The sequence below is a fragment of the Pseudorca crassidens genome, chromosome 8 (assembly GCF_039906515.1).
Source record: "Pseudorca crassidens isolate mPseCra1 chromosome 8, mPseCra1.hap1, whole genome shotgun sequence".
NCBI lineage: Eukaryota > Metazoa > Chordata > Mammalia > Artiodactyla > Delphinidae > Pseudorca > Pseudorca crassidens.
This window is the reverse complement of record NC_090303.1, coordinates 20,087,879-20,105,273: the sequence shown is the minus strand read 5'-3', so window position 1 is coordinate 20,105,273 and position 17,395 is coordinate 20,087,879. Positions and strand designations below refer to the sequence as shown.

Here is a 17,395-nt window from a genome sequence, read left to right as displayed (position 1 = left end):
TCAGAGGAAAATCTAAATGTGTTTTTAGCCACCTGTCACCCCAGAGGGAGGACAGGATGGCAATGGTAAATTGGTAAGATTGTAAAACAAGGAAGTTAACTACCGTACAAGTCCAGCTGAGGTGTTTAAGGTGCATTTTAACCGATGGAACTTCATTGCTGAAATCCAGATGGGGACTGATGCTACCTAGATGTCAGATTCGAAACCTGAATCGCCTTCACCTTAGAAAACTAGCATTTTCATTACAAACACCGTTCCACAAAAGCAGGATTGTGCTGAATTTTCATCTAAAGCAAATATTAGGTAAATCACAAAGTGACCCCAGATTCAGAAAGAGAGAGGGTGACGAGGCAACAAGAATACAGGACACACAGGCCCCATTGCAAAAATGTGAACTAAAAAATCCGTTCGGTACAAAAGAAGTAGCTACCAAAGGAGCGAAGATGGGAGGCATGTAAACTGAAGAAGTTCATTCATGAGCCAGACAAGAGCAGTAATGAATTCTGAGCTAGGACAATACTTCTCAAATCAGATTTCAGGCACATATGCTTGCGGGGAGATGGGGTTCTTTGGGCTTAGTAAGGACATTTAGGTTTTGTTCTTTCATTTTTACCGATTATAAACAGAAAACTTGTCTTTTCTTCAGTGAGACTTCTCAATTGAAAATCATGTTCAAAGAATGAGACTTCAGCTGTCTTAAGTAAATGTTTCTCAAATGCTGGTTAAGAAAATTTACCATAGGTCTTAGAGGATTAATTTCCTTTAAAGGGGTCCATAGTTTCTTCAGATTTGGAGATCAGTGACCTAGAGGCAGACCACACACACCCCTTGATTTGTATCTTGTTGGAGGAGTTGAAGCAGTTTTCCAACTTTGCCTTTAGCTTGCTCATGAAAAGATTAGACCTTTCCAAACTCAGAGGGCAGGTTGGGCATACTGTTCCTATTATATTCCCTAATGGAGGTCCTTGCTTAGAAAACTGTGCCCTTCTATTGCAAATGGGAAGTGGTGTGATAGGTGGGGTGGTCCTGGACCACAAGTCAGGCGGTCTCCCTCTAACCCTGACTCTCCAACTGGCTGTCACTTGTCCTCTCTGAGCTTTTGTTTCCTCATCTGTAAAATGAAGCAAGGGACTGGATAATGAATTACCAAGGTCACATCCAGCCTAGATTTCTTTGACTATAACAGTAAATTGCAGCGCCATCTCCTATGTCTTCTCTGAAAGGCCTCTCAATTGAAAGTAGTTTTCACTAGGACTCTCTTTCGTTTCTGTTCTTTTCTTTGTTACCCTCCACCACGGAGCACCGAAGGGTCAGGAGGTGATGCATTTGAAGGAAAAAAAAATCAGTCAACACTCAGCTTTACTCACTGAGTAAAGCTCAGCGTTCCATCTATTATCTGCTACCACCTAGGAAGTGGGAAATTAAACTATAGAACCCAGACTCCCAGGATTCAGTGCAAATCACCCAGATACAAAAGAAATCTCAGAGGGACATTTGGGCTGGTTTCTATAAAGTTTCCAATGAATGAGACAGCTGTTCACTCGAGTGTGAGTAAATCAAATGGGAACATAAAAGCTATGTCTGTTTTTATGTTTTGAGGATCATAAATAAAATTACATAATGAGTGGACTCTCAGCCTGTTGGTTGGTATTCCACTCTGAGAGTGACACATATGTCGTGAGGTCTCTGCACATTCAAAGGTGTCCCGTATGAGCAGTGATGGTACAAGGCCTGTCTGTGTCTGTAGCAAAGAGAAAAGTGTGCTGGCCATGCATGTGCACGGAACCACCAAGCCACTGCTGCCTTTTGGTAGAAGTAATGCTATTCCTTTTCTCTAAGGAGTCCTCTCCCACATTTATGGAAGGGTGCACATAGAGTATGCCCCATTGCCTCAGCAGTGGTTGGAATATCATACCTGTAGTCTGTGGGATAATTCTTAGGGTTCAGAGGGACCCAGAAGAGGTTTGCCTTGAGACCTCTGTAGCCAAGACACAGCATAGAGCATCAAAATACTCTAAGATTACTCGGGCATCAGCCCCTCATCTAGCAATAGAACCCATTCTTTTGGCCTTTTTCCTGCATGAGCTGCCCACTGAAACTTAGCCTGACAGCTTACACCTAGAAATGTCTGTCCTGCCTTGGGAGAGCATTGGGTCCTGGGACCTAGAGGAGAACTTAGAAGCTACTGCCATTGAACTGTTTACTAATATTCACCCCGTGCAGGATGATGATACCACATCTGTCTTCACTGCAGCAAGGGCCCCAGCTCTCCAGATGCGGTCCTGTGGCCTGATAGGATCACTGATCCCCCAGGATATGTGGCATTGCTTGTCCCATCAGCAAGAAAAATGTGACTGCCTCTGTCTCTTCTGTTAAAATAATGACCTTCTGGTCAGCATGGAATGAAAGCCCTCCAAGGCAAGAGAATGACTTAACTTGAAATGGTTCCCTCTGAAATCATCTTGTAGTTCCCATTCTAGTTAAAATTTGGCTAATTGCTTAATAATTCTGTTTAAATGTCTCCACTGCTGCAAATATTAAATCATTAGACCTACTTTTTCTGGTTGGAAACCCCTTTGCTTTTCTAAGTATCCTCTGCCTCTTTCTCCCGTTTGTAATTTTGCCAGAGCAACATTCTGTTGACGTAAATAACAGCCATTCAAAGAGGTGTTGGACAGATCAAGGTGTCTCTCTGTGTTCCAGAGCCCAGGCACTGTAGTCTACGTCCTTGAGGCAGTACCTGCGATTGGGAAAGATCTGAGAGTGTGTCTTTAAAACACCAGCATCCCTGCCAGACAAATGAAGCTGCAGTCACCAGCAGCCTTAACCTGCTCCTGCAGTAGACAGCCTGCTGCTACTGTGCTTGACAGGGTGAGAGGCTGCCCGAGAAAGAAGGACCCAGGCCCAGCCTTTAGGAGCCCACAGCCCAACTGGCAGCTGGAGTTACATGTACACAAAAGAATATCAGCCAGGTTAAAACTCTGCTCAAAGCAGAGGCCTTGTCAGAGCACAGCAGTCTGTGGTCGGCTTCCTAACAGACCCTGGCATCTTCCTTGTCATTCTTCCCTTCTGTGTTTAACCAGCTGAAGACTTCCAGTGTTGCTTTTCATTTTTCATTCGAAATGATGCTTTTAGCACCCAACATTACAACTTTAAAGGATCCCATTGCTTCATCCGAATGCTCACATCCCAGTGAGGGCCAACACAGTCCTCTGAGGAAGTGAGGAAGGGTGTGAGGGAACTCAGAGTGACAGAGGAGTCCTACAGCTTCCACCCTGGAAACTTTCTCAGACCAGTGATGAATAAGAAGTGACATAGTCAGGTAACAACCAAACTAGAGAAGTCAGGAGAGGGCGAAATGGGAAGCAGGAGATGCAAGGTGTCAGAGGGGAAGGAATGAGGTATCCCTGGGTCATTAATCTGGGTTTTATGGAATGCCACATGTTTTTATTTATTTTAATTTTTATTTCATATTGCAGTATGGTTGATTAAGAATGTTGTGTTATACTACTGGTGGGAATGTAAATTGATACAGCCACAATGGAGAACAGTATGGAGGTTCCTTAAAAAAATAAAAATAGAACTACCATACGACCCAGCAATCCCACTACCAGGCATATACCCTGAGAAAACCATAATTCAAAAAGAGTCATGTACCCCAATGTTCATTGCAGCTCTATTTACAATAGCCAGGACACGGAAGCAACCTAGGTGTCCGTCGACAGATGAATGGATAAAGAAGATGTGGCACATATATACAATGGAATATTAGCCATAAAAAGAAATGAAATTAAGTTATTTGTAGTGAGGTGGGTGGACCTAGAGTCTGTCATACAGAGTGAAGTAAGTCAGAAAGAGAAAAACAAATACCGTATGCTAACACATATATATGGAATCTTAAAAAAAAAAAAAAAGAGGTTCTGAAGAGCCTAGGGGCAGGACAGGGATAAAGACGCAGACGTAGAGCATGGACTTAAGGACATGGGGAGGGGGAAGGGTAAGCTGGGACGAAGTGAGAGAGTGGCATGGACTTATATGGACTACCAAATGTAAAATAGATAGCTAGTGGGAAGCAGCCACATAGCACAGGGAGATCAGCTCGGTGCTTTGTGACCACCTAGAGGGGTGGATAGGGAGGGTGGGAGGGAGACACAAGAGGGAGGAGATATGGGGATGTATGTATACGTATAGCTGATTCACTTTTTTATAAAGCAGAAAACACACCATTGTAAAGCAATTATACTCCAATAAAGATGTTTAAAAAAAAAAGAATATTGTGTTAGTTTCAGGTACACAGCAAAGTGATTCAGTTATACATATACATGTATCTATTCTTTTTCAAGTTCTTTTCCCATTTAGGTTATTACAGAATATTGAGTAGAGTTCCCTGTGCTATACAGTAAGTCCTTGTTGGTTAGCTCTTTTAAATATAGCAGTGTGTACATGTCAATCCCAAACTCCCAGTCTCTCCCTCCCCGCCACCCTTCCCCACTGGTAACTGTAAGTTCTTTCTCTAAATCTGTGAGTCTATTTCTGTTTTGTAAATAAGTTCATTTGTATCATTTTTTTTAGATTCTGCATATAAGCGATATCATAAGATATTTGTCTTTCTCTGTCTGACTTACTTCACTTAGTATGATAATCTCCAGGTCCCTCCATGTTGCTGCAAATGGCATTTTTTGGTTCTTTTTTATGGCTGAATAATATTCCATTGTGTATATGTGCCACATCTTCTTTATCCATTCATCTCTCAGTGAACATTTAGGTTGCTTCCATGTCTTGGCTATTATAAACAGCGCTGCTATGAACATTGTGGTACATGACTCTTTTTGAATTATGTTTTTCTCAGGGTATATGCCCAGTAGTGGGATTGCTGGGTCATATGGTAGCTCTATTTTTAGTTTTTTAGGGCACCTCCATACTGTTCTCCATAGTGGTTGTATCAATTTACACTCCCACCAACAGTGCAAGAGGGTTCCCTTTTCTCCACACCCTCTCCAGCGTTTATTGTTTGTAGACTTTTTAATGATGGCCATTCTGACCGGTGTGAGGTGATACCTCATGGTAGTTTTGATTTGCATTTCTCCAATAATTAGCGATGTTGAGCATCTTTTCATGTGCCTCTTGGCCATCTGCCACATGTTTTTAAATAAGACCTGTCTCCGTGTGCAGATGCACCAGTAGGAGATGGAAGTGGGGGAGAGGATTCACTCTGGGGGCAAGTAAAGCACTAGCAGGGCACTGGTTCTGGCCACCCAGGGACTCAGAGTGTAATCAGCAAAGGCAGACTCAGCCCAGGTTATCCTCAGAGCACTTTACTTGCAGGTTCCTTTCAGGTTAAGGTCATATTTTCCTTGACCACCGTATCCTGCCAAGTGAAGTCAAAGCTGACAGAATGGCTTTGGGAAAGAATAGAGGCGTCTGTCCTTCTGTATGACTTGGTACTCATGACCCAGAATCCTTGCGCTGGCACCTTTTAGCAATTCGCTTACTGTGTGAGGCACTGGGCAGAAGCAAGTTAGAACATGTTAGATGCCATCAGTCCAAAGGTTAACACCTGATGATGTGTACACAGCCTGGAATTGTCCAACACGAACCAGGCCTCAGGGTTCTAATCGATCTGTGTGTGTGCCGTTGATTTTTATTTATCTTTCTTAAAAAGCTACTCTGAGTTGCTTTGGAATTTGAAATGACACCCTCAAAGAATTACAACAACACAGAAACTATTGCTCAACCCGTGCGTTTCTAACTTTGTCTGTTTTTCTCCTGAATGTTTGATTTCTTCAGTTGTTTTTCTTATTGAGCATCTAAATTTCTCACCAAGTCCTTAGCTTTCTGTAAACTTTTGATCATCTACTCTGGGTGGTATTGCCTGAGGAAGCTAAAGATCAAAATAACAACAGTGAGAACCAATACTTAGATGATACTTAGTCTTGAATAGGACTGTTCAGGTATTTTACATGTATTAATTTATTAAACCCTCACCACAGTCTTATGAGGTAAGTGGTACTATTAGACCCATTTTACGGATGAGGAAACTGAGGCATAGAAAGGTAAGACACTTACACAGAGTCACACAGCTACAAGTGGCAGAACCAAGATATGAAACCAGGGTCTGGCTCTCAGAACTGTGCTTCTCACCACTATGAATTGTCACACGTATTGCTCTTCACACTAGGAATCGGATGGCCAGGAATGACACCGTTATTATTAACCTTTAAAGATAAAGTGCAAGCTCTTAATTTATTGTACCTTTAACTATTCTGTTTTTCCCTCCTAAACTCTCAGATGATGGAAATGCTTAAAGCACACTAAGGTAGTGTGAGACCACGCCATGTAAGTGTGAGCATGGCTCCGCTGGGCCCGACTGTGTTTTGTGCGCTTCCGCCTACCATCCCCGCATGTTTCCTCCGCTGTTCTGATTCCCGCTTTCGCCGCTTGCCCCTGGGGCCGCATGAACCGTCGCTCTTAAGCCGTAGAGCTTATGTCTTTGTTCCTGATTTTGTACTTGTATTTCTCTCTCCCACAATCCCTAGAGAACTTGCCGCTGTCTGCCTGCCACCTCCCCGGGAAGGAGCTGGGGACACCCGGGGAATGCGTTTTGTTATTGTTCTCTGACAGTGAGCCCTCATATTGTCAGATTTTAGGATTCTGGGCTAGTGTCCATATTCTCACAGCAACATTCTACTCCACAGAGCAGAAACGTGTGTCGGCCCCTCATGCAGGCTGTGGCACCCTTTGCATCTTTGCTGTGCAGTGTTCTTCTGGGACCACCAGCCTAAACGGATTATTGCTCTGTGAGCCTTTGCAGAGTGAATGCTCTGTGAGAATAAATACCATGCAACAGGGCTAAAATGAACCATGGAGAAAAGTGGTCATCTTCTCATTTGTTTATTGTTTTCTCTGTACCTGTGTATATGATGGACACATATACATATATTGACCAAACCTGTGATTATCAATGAGAAAGGATAATGGTTCCTAAGCCAAATATGGGTTATATTGACCCTTCATTGTACACACACACACACACACACACACACACACACACACACACATTCAATATGTGATAAACTAGAGTTACAGAGTAACAAATTGGGGAGGAGGAATTTGTGCCTGACAAAAAGTATCCTGTCTTACTGTACAGCTTTCCCCACCTGACCGTGATTTCAGGGTTGGAACTTCCTCTTGTCCTCAGTCTCCCAGAAGTTTCCAGTGCGTGTCAAAAGGGAGTGAGGAGGAAACTTTCCAAGTTAGTTGTCAGAGATGACAAGAATTTAAAAGTGCAGGGGCTCTCTCATGAGATGTGACGGAGCACTTAGTCCCCTGCAGTGTTGGGACTCGAGCCCGTCGTTTAGACATACACAGGATGCTGGAGCTTACGGGTCCTTAGAGATGGATTCTTCACTCCAAACCCCTTACTTCACAGATGACTGAGGCCTCCAGGGGGAAAGTAACTTGCCCAAATGGGGCAGAGCCTGGATTATAACTCAGTTCTCTTTCCATCAAAGCATCTTACCGTTGTGCTGCCCCAGCACATTTTTGTCTGGGAGAGAACCATGTACACAACCAGGAAGTGAATGAAAGTGAAGGAGTCTCCCTCCCAAGAAGGGACCCTGGTTCCCATTCCTGGCTCTGCCACTACATATCTGCATGAACTTGGGAAAGTTACTCTGCCCTTCTGGACCTTGGGCTCCTCATCTGTAAAACGACTTTGACAACAGCTAATTTCAAAAAGTACATGACGCTCAGTTTGCTCCTAACCTCGGGCTGTTTTCATGCAGCTTCCTCCCAGCAGTATTCATTTCTAACCATGGGATTATGGAAAAAGTTAGTCAGGCTGTGTAAATGGGGACAGCCTACAGGAGCAAGAGCTCTGTGAGTCTCTGTTATTAACTGAGGAAGGACAAGGGCAGGACGGAAAGGTGCAGGTGAGAGACAAGTAGCCTGCCCCCCTTACACGGACCTGCCACACGGAGGTGGACATGGCCAACTCCAGGTGTGATCATCTCAGATAAGCTGATTTCTGCAGTCTGAGGTTATCTGGCTGATATCCACTTCTCTCCTTTCCAAGACACCACTGATTAGAGCTCTGGAGCTGAGGGAGACTCAGTAGGTGAGCTAAGTCACATTTTCTCCTTTCGATGCATTGCTCCCTGAGCTAACAGGGCCAGGGAAGTCAGTGAGGCAGTCCGAGAATAATTTGAAAGCCAATTAAGGCAAGAGTAGAGACCCACACGTGCTAGTTTGCAGCAGAGTTTTGAGATACACTCCTTGTTTACGTAAAATTATAGAAATACAGAGATTAACCAAAGGTGCAATGTCATTTTAACAGAGCTTTCTTTTTCCATGGTAAATCCATGGCATGTTCATAATCAATCTTTTTTATAAAGCAAAGAATCATCACTGATTTAACCTTTGGCCCCTTTTGTTGTCCACAGATCAAGTTTGGCTTAACATGCACCTTTTTCCAAGATAGCCCATCAGGTCTGCAGCCATCTCCCCTGGATCTGGTGGGAAGAGCAGGACAGGGAGGGGGAATGAATACAGAGGTGGATAAGCTCCCTGTGTGTGTCTTAGGTTCTAACACTGCTGGACAAAATGGAGAGCTGCAAAGAACTGCGACCTTGGAAAATATTACTGGGACAGAATCTCAGCTTCAGGATTTTGGTGGAATAAGGGCTTTGCAGGCAGCAGCAAATCTGGCTGGAGGGGTTGTGCTAGAGGACTCTTAAAGCTGCATTTGCGTGGCACTTAACATAAAATTGAACAATGCCAATCGACCATGTCATTGGGAGAGAGCAGCTGTTGGAAATTAAGGCCCCTTCTTGGCAACCATCATTGCCCTGGTGTTACCATTCCTTCTCCCATGGTGACTGTTGTGCCGTATGAAGAGGAAAATGACATCCTTGGGCAGCCACACAAGAGCAGTTGTCATGCTGAGGATGCTGGACAGGCAGGCAGAGGTCATGAGCCCCTCACCTTACTTTTCCCTTTGCCGGAGATCCCTGGGGTCATGGGAAGACGCGCTTTTCCGGCTTCTCCCAGGTCCTGCCTGGCCCCTTCCTAGGGTAATAATTGTCCTGCTGAGACCTCTAGTGGCCATACTGGTCACTACAGGCATCTGAGGCAGGAGGGGAGGAAGTCAGACACTGTGGGCTGCCCCAAAACACAGCCAAGCATGTCCTAGGTGGTCTGAGGAGGCCTCAGCCTGAAATACTTTCTAGATGGAGGAAAGGGTGTATCAGAGGCCTGAGGCCCCCAAAATATCAGCCTGGAGGCCTAGTGGTCTGTCGCCATGGGAACATGCCCAGCTGGCCAGTTAGCCATGGTGAGGAGGACTCTACCTCCTGTTATACCAGCTTAGTTCTGGGATCTGCTGGATCCTTCCTGACTTATCCTAAGATATACCTGTAACCCCATTGTTACCTGAAAACAAACTGAGCTCCCTCGAGTCTGAAGAGCCAGCCACCAGAAGCCTGGTTATCTGACAGATGCACGCGTACCAACCCACATTTGCCCCCAGGAGTCCTGTGTAGACTGGCCTGGCTTGAAGGCCAGGTGGCTCTGCACTGCTTCCCCAGACGTTCACCTCCTGGAGGGACAGAACACCAGCCCACCACTGCCACCACCACCCACACTCTGATCGTCGGGGCTTCCCGAGAACAGTTAAGTAGGGTACACCTGACGGACACAAGGCTGGGTTGTTTTCATTGTTCTAACCCAGTGGTTTTCAAGGTGTGGTCCCCAGACCAGCAGCCTCAGCATCACCCAGGAACTTGTTAGAAACGCAGATGCTCAGGCCCCGCCCCAGACCTACTGAATCAGAAATTCTGCACGTGGGGCCCAGCCACCTGTGTTTCTCAGGCTTCCAGGCAACGGTGAGGCTCGCCCTAGTTTGAGGCCCCTGCTCCAAGCATAATTCAGAGATGTCAGTATATACGTGATGACAGACTCTTAGCTTATTTAAATGTGGGTGCTGACCCCTTACCCACAGAGATTTAGTAGTTCTGCAGTGAGGATGCAGAGATCTGATTCTTAAATCATCATTCCATGTAATTCTGATGCAAGAGATCCACAGACCACTGTTTTGAAAAAGTCTTTTTTTAAAAGAACAGGGCCGGGCTTCCCTGGTGGCGCAGTGGTTGAGAGTCCGCCTGCCTATGCAGGGGACACGGGTTCGTGCCCCGGTTCCAGGAAGATCCCACATGCCGCGGAGCGGCTGGGCCTGTGGGCCATGGCCGCTGAGCCTGCGCATCCGGAGCCTGTGCTCCGCAACGGGAGAGGCCGCAACAGTGAGAGGCCCGCGTACCGCAAAAAAAAAAGAACAGGGCCATCTTCACCACAACAGTTTTGCTTCCTCTCTTGAATTAGCAATAAATATTGTTCTTATATCTCACTGGTCACGAGAGAGACGTCAGTAAACATATCAGATTCTCCAGGTCTTTGAAGCAGGTCATATTTTCCCTCGGCAAATGAGGTTTTGCTGCTGCTGTGAGGAAAACCTCAGTAGAGCCCATATCACAATCCAAAAGTGAAATCTTCCTCTGGAAAGAGATAATAATTCCTGAGAGAACAGAAAGAGCAGGAGACCTGTAGCTTCTTTGAGTCTGGATCTCTGGGTGGTATGTCAGGCTCGACTGAGAAGCTGTGTGTCATCTTTGGGCTGTGTGTCCATCAGATAGAAAGTTGCCCTTTATTCTCCCTTCTCGAACAATTCGAGATTTAGTGGTACTTTCTCAACAAGACCCAAGACATTGGTTTATTGTAATACTGCTAGGAGGAAGGGGTTTTCAAGACTTGAGGTTATGAGTACACTTGGCTTATACAGCCTCTGCATTGATCACCCTGGAAAAATAGAGTTCACTTTTTGTGAAGATTCTTGTGAATGAAAAGTCCCAGCTCTTCTCAACACAGCTCTGGGCCCTACTGGGAGCTCCAGCGGGGATTTGCCCTCTTTCTTCTTCTGTCCCATGTAACATTCCCATTTGAACACCTCTCTCAGTCCTCTCCGGAGCACTGCACCTTCATGGGGCACTAATTCGTTGGGCTGTGCTCTGGGAAGACACGTAAGCAGAGTCACGTTTTTCAAGGATCTGATGGGAGCAGAGCAGACATGGTGCTAGCGCTCCTTGTCGCCCTAGGATTCTCAGTCCTCATCCAGGCGCCTGTGTGCACGGGTATTGTCTGCTTGGGGGCAGCAGCTTTACCAGGTCAAGACTCTAGTCTTTAAAATCATGTGGGTAGAGCAGGCAAAATGCTGGCTCCCTTCGTTCCTCCCTTCCTCCCTTTGTTCGTTGCCACCTTCCTTCCATCTTCTGCCCCTCACCCATTTTCCCACGCTCCCTTTCCCATGTTTTCCTCTGCTTCTGTGAATTTCTCCAGCTTTTCCTCCCCTCTCCTCTCATCTCGCCGGGCCTCCCACAGTCCTGAAAAGCAGCCCCCACCCCACCCCGTGAACTCCAAGAGCCTCACCAGCGCCAACTGCAGAGGCTACAGGCATCCTGCCGGGCAGGGAATGTCACCTTCATTTACTGGAAAGCATAATTAAAAGACAGATCTCACATCTCCCCTCGCTCAGACAGCGGGAGACGCAGGGAAGGGAAGAGCAGCAAAGGAAAATCCAAAAAGAAGCCACAGTGTCGAATTTTAAACTCTGTGTCTGGAAGAAGTGCAGCCCACACTGTCCACAGCACTGGGGGTCGGGTCAAAGCATCAGGCTTAAATTCCTGAGTCAGCAGGAAAGAGAAGAGGAGGAAGAAAATAGGGCAATGTTGAAAATAGGGCAGTAGTGAAGGGAGGAGATGGCTTTTGTCCAGAGCATAAATCCCCTCTTCCCAGGGATGTTCCTGGGTCAGGAAGGACTCCCTTTGGGAGTTGGGAATGGGCGGGGCCGGCCTTACTCGTGGGTGGCACTGATTTTCCTCTCCCTTCCTTGTTATTTGTTCCTGCACCCAGGGCACCATGAGTGCACGACCAGTGTAGTCCACAGGGTCCCAAGCTCAGAAGGGCCCCGTGCTTGGGGGTTAATGCTCTGCAGCCCCGGTCTTGAAACTGTGTTTTGTCAGTGACGTCTGATGGGGCGATGACACGTTGGAGCATGTAGCGGGTGGGGAGGCTTGGAGACTGGTCACGGTGCCCTGCATCCTGCTGCTCCCCCTCCCCCTTTTCCTTCCCTACCCCGCCCTGTCCCCAGCTCCCTGGGGATGGGTTCTCAGCCCAGTTGTCTGCGCCCTGGAACCTGGGCCCTGCTCAGCCTCCCCTCCTTGTGCTCCAGGAAGGGCCCGGGTGCAGGTGGGGAAGGTCATGACTGGGTGCACCAGTCCTGCGGCATCTTGGGGCCGGGCACAGCAGTGGCCTTCCCACCCAGGACTAGCAGGTCTGCAACGTGTCTGGTGGGCAGCAGGTAGGAGGTCGCAACTCAAGGAGGGAAGAACCTCTTGCCCACCCCTGATCCATTTACCTAGTACAGAGGTTGCAGTACCTGGGGTCACCCATCTGCCGTGGGCTGGGGACACCACCCATATATCTCCTCATGGGAAGGGGAGATCCCCCAAGACCTGCCCCAAGCCAGGGAACAATGTGTCGGTCCATCAGCCGGTGGAAGGGGGAATACCAACAGCCGTCAGACCTGAGAGGGCACACAGGGCAGGGCTCCTGGGCGCCTGTGAGGCTCTGAAGTATCCCTGAGCCAGAGGCGCACCCCCAGCCACTCTTTCGAGCCCACTCTGTGCCTGGGGGACACTCTCTTCTTCCCAGTCTTCCTGAATCTGTCTGTGTTTGTTTTTGCTGGCCAGCTCAAGGCATCCTCCGGGGGCAAAATACATTTGTGTGATTTCAATGATTGCACAAACGAGTTAAATGCTCTTAACATTTGCACTTAAAACTGGCATTGCATGATGTAAAAATGCATGGTAAATTCATGCTAACCATTTAAATTTTTATTTACTTAGAATGACATTAAATAGGAAATAAGAAACACCATAACTGGTGGTAGCTGCACAACAATGGGAGTGTATTTAATACCACTGAACTGTACGCTTAAGATGTACATGTAATGTGTAAATGTAAAAAAGCCTAAGTGGCGAGTTTTATGTTATGTGTATGTTACTACAGTAAGAAAAAAGAAAAAAGAATGAAAACAAACAAGCATTATGACAAGGCTAGAGAGAGAGACCACATGAAAGAAGGGAAAATCCTGCTTTATGAACGATTTTCATTTAACACTGAGCCTGCAAATGGTGCAGCTCATAATCCTTGCTGACTTGGAGGTGATCAAGTTCAATCTTACACAGTGTTACAGAGGAAATTCTAATCCTGTGGGGGGAAAAGGTACCAATTTATGACTAAAGGTAATTTCAACCTTAGTATCCATTCATCTACAGGAGAAAAAAAGGAGGAAACCTAAGAATGAAAAAGAAAATAAAAGAGAGAGTCTTGAATGAAAAAAAGATAAAAGATTCTTGCATTTAGATGAGCACCCATCACATTTCTAGGTGACCTCAGATACGCACAGGGCAGTGTGAGAGTTCCTGGGTGAGGTCAGTTCATTAATTTATGAGAAAACGTCTTCAAGAACATAGCTTCTCACACTCAACACAGATTGTCTGTATTTCCAGTATATTGCAAATGATTTAGGTCATTTATCAGCCTCCTGTCTGAAGTCTGGTGCCTCCAAAGATAATTAAGAAGGTTGTAAATTCTCATCACTTTAGTATGAAAAAAGGAAATAAAGCAGATTTCAGTGCAGAAAATATTTCTGGAGCACCATTTGTCAAAGTAAAATTTGTGGGGCTGCCTTTTAAATGAGATTTTTAAAAGAGAGTATAGCATTGTGACCCTTCCTGGTTAAGAAAATTTTGTCTAAACTGAGGCCTCCTATGGTTTGCAAATCCCTCATAATTACTCTCCATGGACCAGTAATGTATCCACCCAAACACACCTTTCTCTGCCCTCCTGCGAATCCCAGTAAGCTCTTTAGGCCGGCGTGGGAAGCTTAATGTTTATCCTGTGAAATCATACCATTCTCCTTGATCAGCTAATCCCAGCTTTGCAAATTGAAAAAATTTCATTCCTGGAGTCAACAGTCTGTTAAATTAGTTCTGATTAATAATTGAATCTTAAGACCCTTTCAAGGCAACATTTACAACAACAGATTAGTGGGGAAGGGAGAGTGAAGCCACATAGCACCATGTCGTGGTAGAACAGACTGGTGACCTCAACTGGAGGTGTTAAAGGTAGAGTCCAGACTCTGGGGAAGTTTAATTCCTCAGAAAAATCACAGAAATACACAGTCACTTCTCCTCTGCAGACTGATGGGCCTAGCATTTATTTCCTAGTAATATACATTTATTGGTGATCTAGACACATTCTTCTTGGACTTGGAGTGTGATTGCAGGTCATAGTGTTGTGGTTCACATTAAGCCCTCTTGGATTTTGAATTATTTATAAGGCATTGCAGAGTATTTCTTCCTTTAATCCTGAAAGAGAAAATACAGCCCTCCTGAAATGTCACACTGAGAAACAGATAGGCTCCTAGATTAACAATCGAAAGAATAGCCCTTCTGGATGTTTTCCAGGCATAGAGGATGTCCAAATAACTCTAGAGCATTGTGGCAAATCCTTTAAGCATGCTCGTGCTTGTACAATCCCAGAACTTGCTTGGGCAGAGATTTTCCCAGCCCAATCTATGACTGAAGGTGATTTCAGTCCTATTACTCTTTCATCCATTGAACAAAGAAGGAAACCTAAGAGTAAAAGAACATCAGCGCGCATCACATTTTTAAGTAACCCCTAGGGTTTCTCGATGGAGGCCTTGAGGCTGCCCTAAAATGTTGCATCAGAAGCACCTGGGGGATTGGTTTAAAACGCTGTAGCCTGCATTCTGCCGAGATCTACCGATTGTGGTCCTTTGGGAATTTTTTAGCTACTAGGACACTCTTAGGTAGTAAAATTTGAGAACTACTGACCTCCAGACAATTCATTAATTTCAGTGAGTTATTGTATTTTCAAAGCCTAATGATCCAATGATTCTATTGTATGCATGAGAATCTTTAAATCCCTTGCTTAGTAAGGCTAATATGTATGTTTTGTAATTCCCAGAGGTTGAGAGCAGATTTCTTTCAGCACTCACCCTCCTAGTAAGCACACATTGAGGAGGTACTATGACCTGGGCGCTGTGCTGGCTTCTGTGAGCTAACTGATCCTCATGGCTTCTCTCTGAGCAGGGATACCCTGCGTGTTTGGTGTACTTAGGAAAACCTCAGGGTGGAAGCAAGCACTGAGAAGTGAATCTTCAGGAGGATTAGAGAAAAAGGTAATCGTGGTAATGGCTAAGAGACTCCCAACTCCCTCGCATCCCTGTGATTTTGCCGTATGCCAGGGGCTTTGCCTGTGTTATCTCATTTCTTCCTCACAATCACCTATGAAATAGGGTTGAGTATATTGTTCCATTTTACAGACGAGGACACTGTAGCTCAGCAGGGCTGTTCGACTAGTCAGCAGTGGAGCAGGGATTCCCTCTCAACAGCCTGTTTCCAGAATGCAGGCTCTTATTCGCCACTATTCCAACCATCATGGTAGTTTTCCTTTCCCTTATAAGGCAGAATCTAGGAGGTGATGCGATGAAATGCGAATATTTTGTGCCGCCGTGTGTCCACCCAGTTTCTGTTACAATGGTGATGCGCTGTGTATTAAATCCATGAAGCACACGTGCATTCCAGACTCGGGGGGTACAAAAAGAATCAATGTGTGTCAAGAAGCTCGCAGTTACTAAAATGCTGAGTCACATGGAAAGTCCAGAATTAAAACTCAGCACCCCCCACTTCCTTGAGCAATTTTGAGCCCGTTCAGCTGCGTGGCCTGCCTTCCTAAAATTCTGCCAGGGGAAGGAGTTTCCAACTCCCTTGCATTAGTGTGATGTCAGAGTAACTGCCAGGTGGGCTGTTCTTACTCAAGCAAAACCACTCCTGCGGGCAGTAAATTTGGAACTGAAGCCCTCTTTGTCATGCAATGTGGGGAACTGTAATTTTTAACATCTTTCAGTGTGTTAAAGTCCATCTTTTTCCTCCTTCCTGAATGCTGATAAAATTTACTGGGCTCCCAAAACCGGCCCCCTCGATGTCATCCCTGATAATAAAGAGCAAAGCTATGCCCGAGAACAGCAGGGAGGTTTCTAGCTGAAGGTTCTGCAGGAGAAGTGGGGCATGTGGTTTGAAATCATTACTGCGTAGCAGCTTCTGTGACAGTTAAAGTCTTGTTAAAATAAGTTGGTAAATTCTAGCTGTGTCCAAGCCTGCTATGAAGCCTGAATACAAACCAGAATATCTCACTGTCAGTAGGACACTGTAAAAATATCTTGAAGACCCTCTAGACTTGCCCTGAAAACTAGCATTGCAGATGTCTTTGACCCCAAACCAGTCAATATGTAAGGCTTTTCCTCACCCCTCTTACATTACAGGTGTTCCTATGGGGGCTTCTAGGGACAAAACAGCCCTAGGGGCTCAGTTACAGGCTGTGGGACCTGGGGCAGGCTCAGGTCTTACAGCAAACTACAGTTCACAGGCCTCCTTGCCCCCTCACAATTTGGTCCCCAAAAGCAAAGCTACATTCAGAGACCCTCCTCCCAAACATAACTATAGACAGAGAGGGTGTCTTTCTCTGCCCTGCTCAGACTTTGTAAGCACCCCAAGCTGCTTCCCCCACCTTGAGAACCCTGCGTCCAGGATCACCACCAACACCGTGTGCTTTCCCGACCTCTGTTCCTAGGTAGCCGAGCGTAGCTGGAGAAAGACCCCACAACTAACCTCTGTTGAGCACCCATTGCCACTGGGTACCTCCTTCATCCGTTCTCATTGGTCCTTCACGCCTCCCTTCCAGAAGTGGCTCCAAACTTCCTCCTCTTTGCTTAAGTTCGAAATACACCTCCACCCTCGGTGGACCCAGGCCAGCCCCTCTGCCGGAGTCATGCTCATCCAATAACAGCTTCAGATCCCTTCCTGTCCGTCTCAAATCTTTATTTTCACACTTTTGTTATTCCCTCACCACTGAATCTGTCCTGTTTCTGTCCCAGAGACTACTCTTCCTCCTGAGTTCTTTTTCTTTTAATAACTGCCCATTCCCCCACCCCACCAGCCCCTGGGAACCACCATTCTATTCTTTGTCTCTATGATTTTGACTACGTATCAGGACACAAAGCTGTGTGAGGTACCATATAGCTGGGTCACAGAATATGGATCCAAAAGATTTTGACAGGTTGGACCTAATAGTATGAAATTCAACAGTTTTCAAACAATAAGGACCTTTGTTCTCAACACCCAACCACACAAACAGAGAGGCCACAAGTCAGGAGCTGTATGGAGGAAAGGCACAAGGGATTTAGTTAAATAGCAAGGTC

General features: G+C 45.9%; 1 protein-coding gene across 3 annotated transcripts in view; it reads left to right on the top strand.

Annotated features, from left to right (window-relative positions):
• The window catches only part of LHFPL3 (LHFPL tetraspan subfamily member 3), a 528,260-nt gene that overhangs the window by 473,856 nt on the left and 37,009 nt on the right, over positions 1-17,395 (top strand). Inside the window, exon 3 of one of the 3 annotated variants that reach the window (XM_067746028.1) lies at positions 6,289-6,316. The exons of 1 other annotated variant lie outside the window; for it this stretch is intronic. In XM_067746028.1, coding sequence (XP_067602129.1) covers positions 6,289-6,305 — 17 coding nt within the window. In that variant the 3' untranslated portion in view covers positions 6,306-6,316. Of the gene's footprint in view, positions 1-6,288; positions 6,337-17,395 lie in introns of all 3 variants that reach the window. One more of the 3 variants, XM_067746027.1, reaches the window with a different exon arrangement.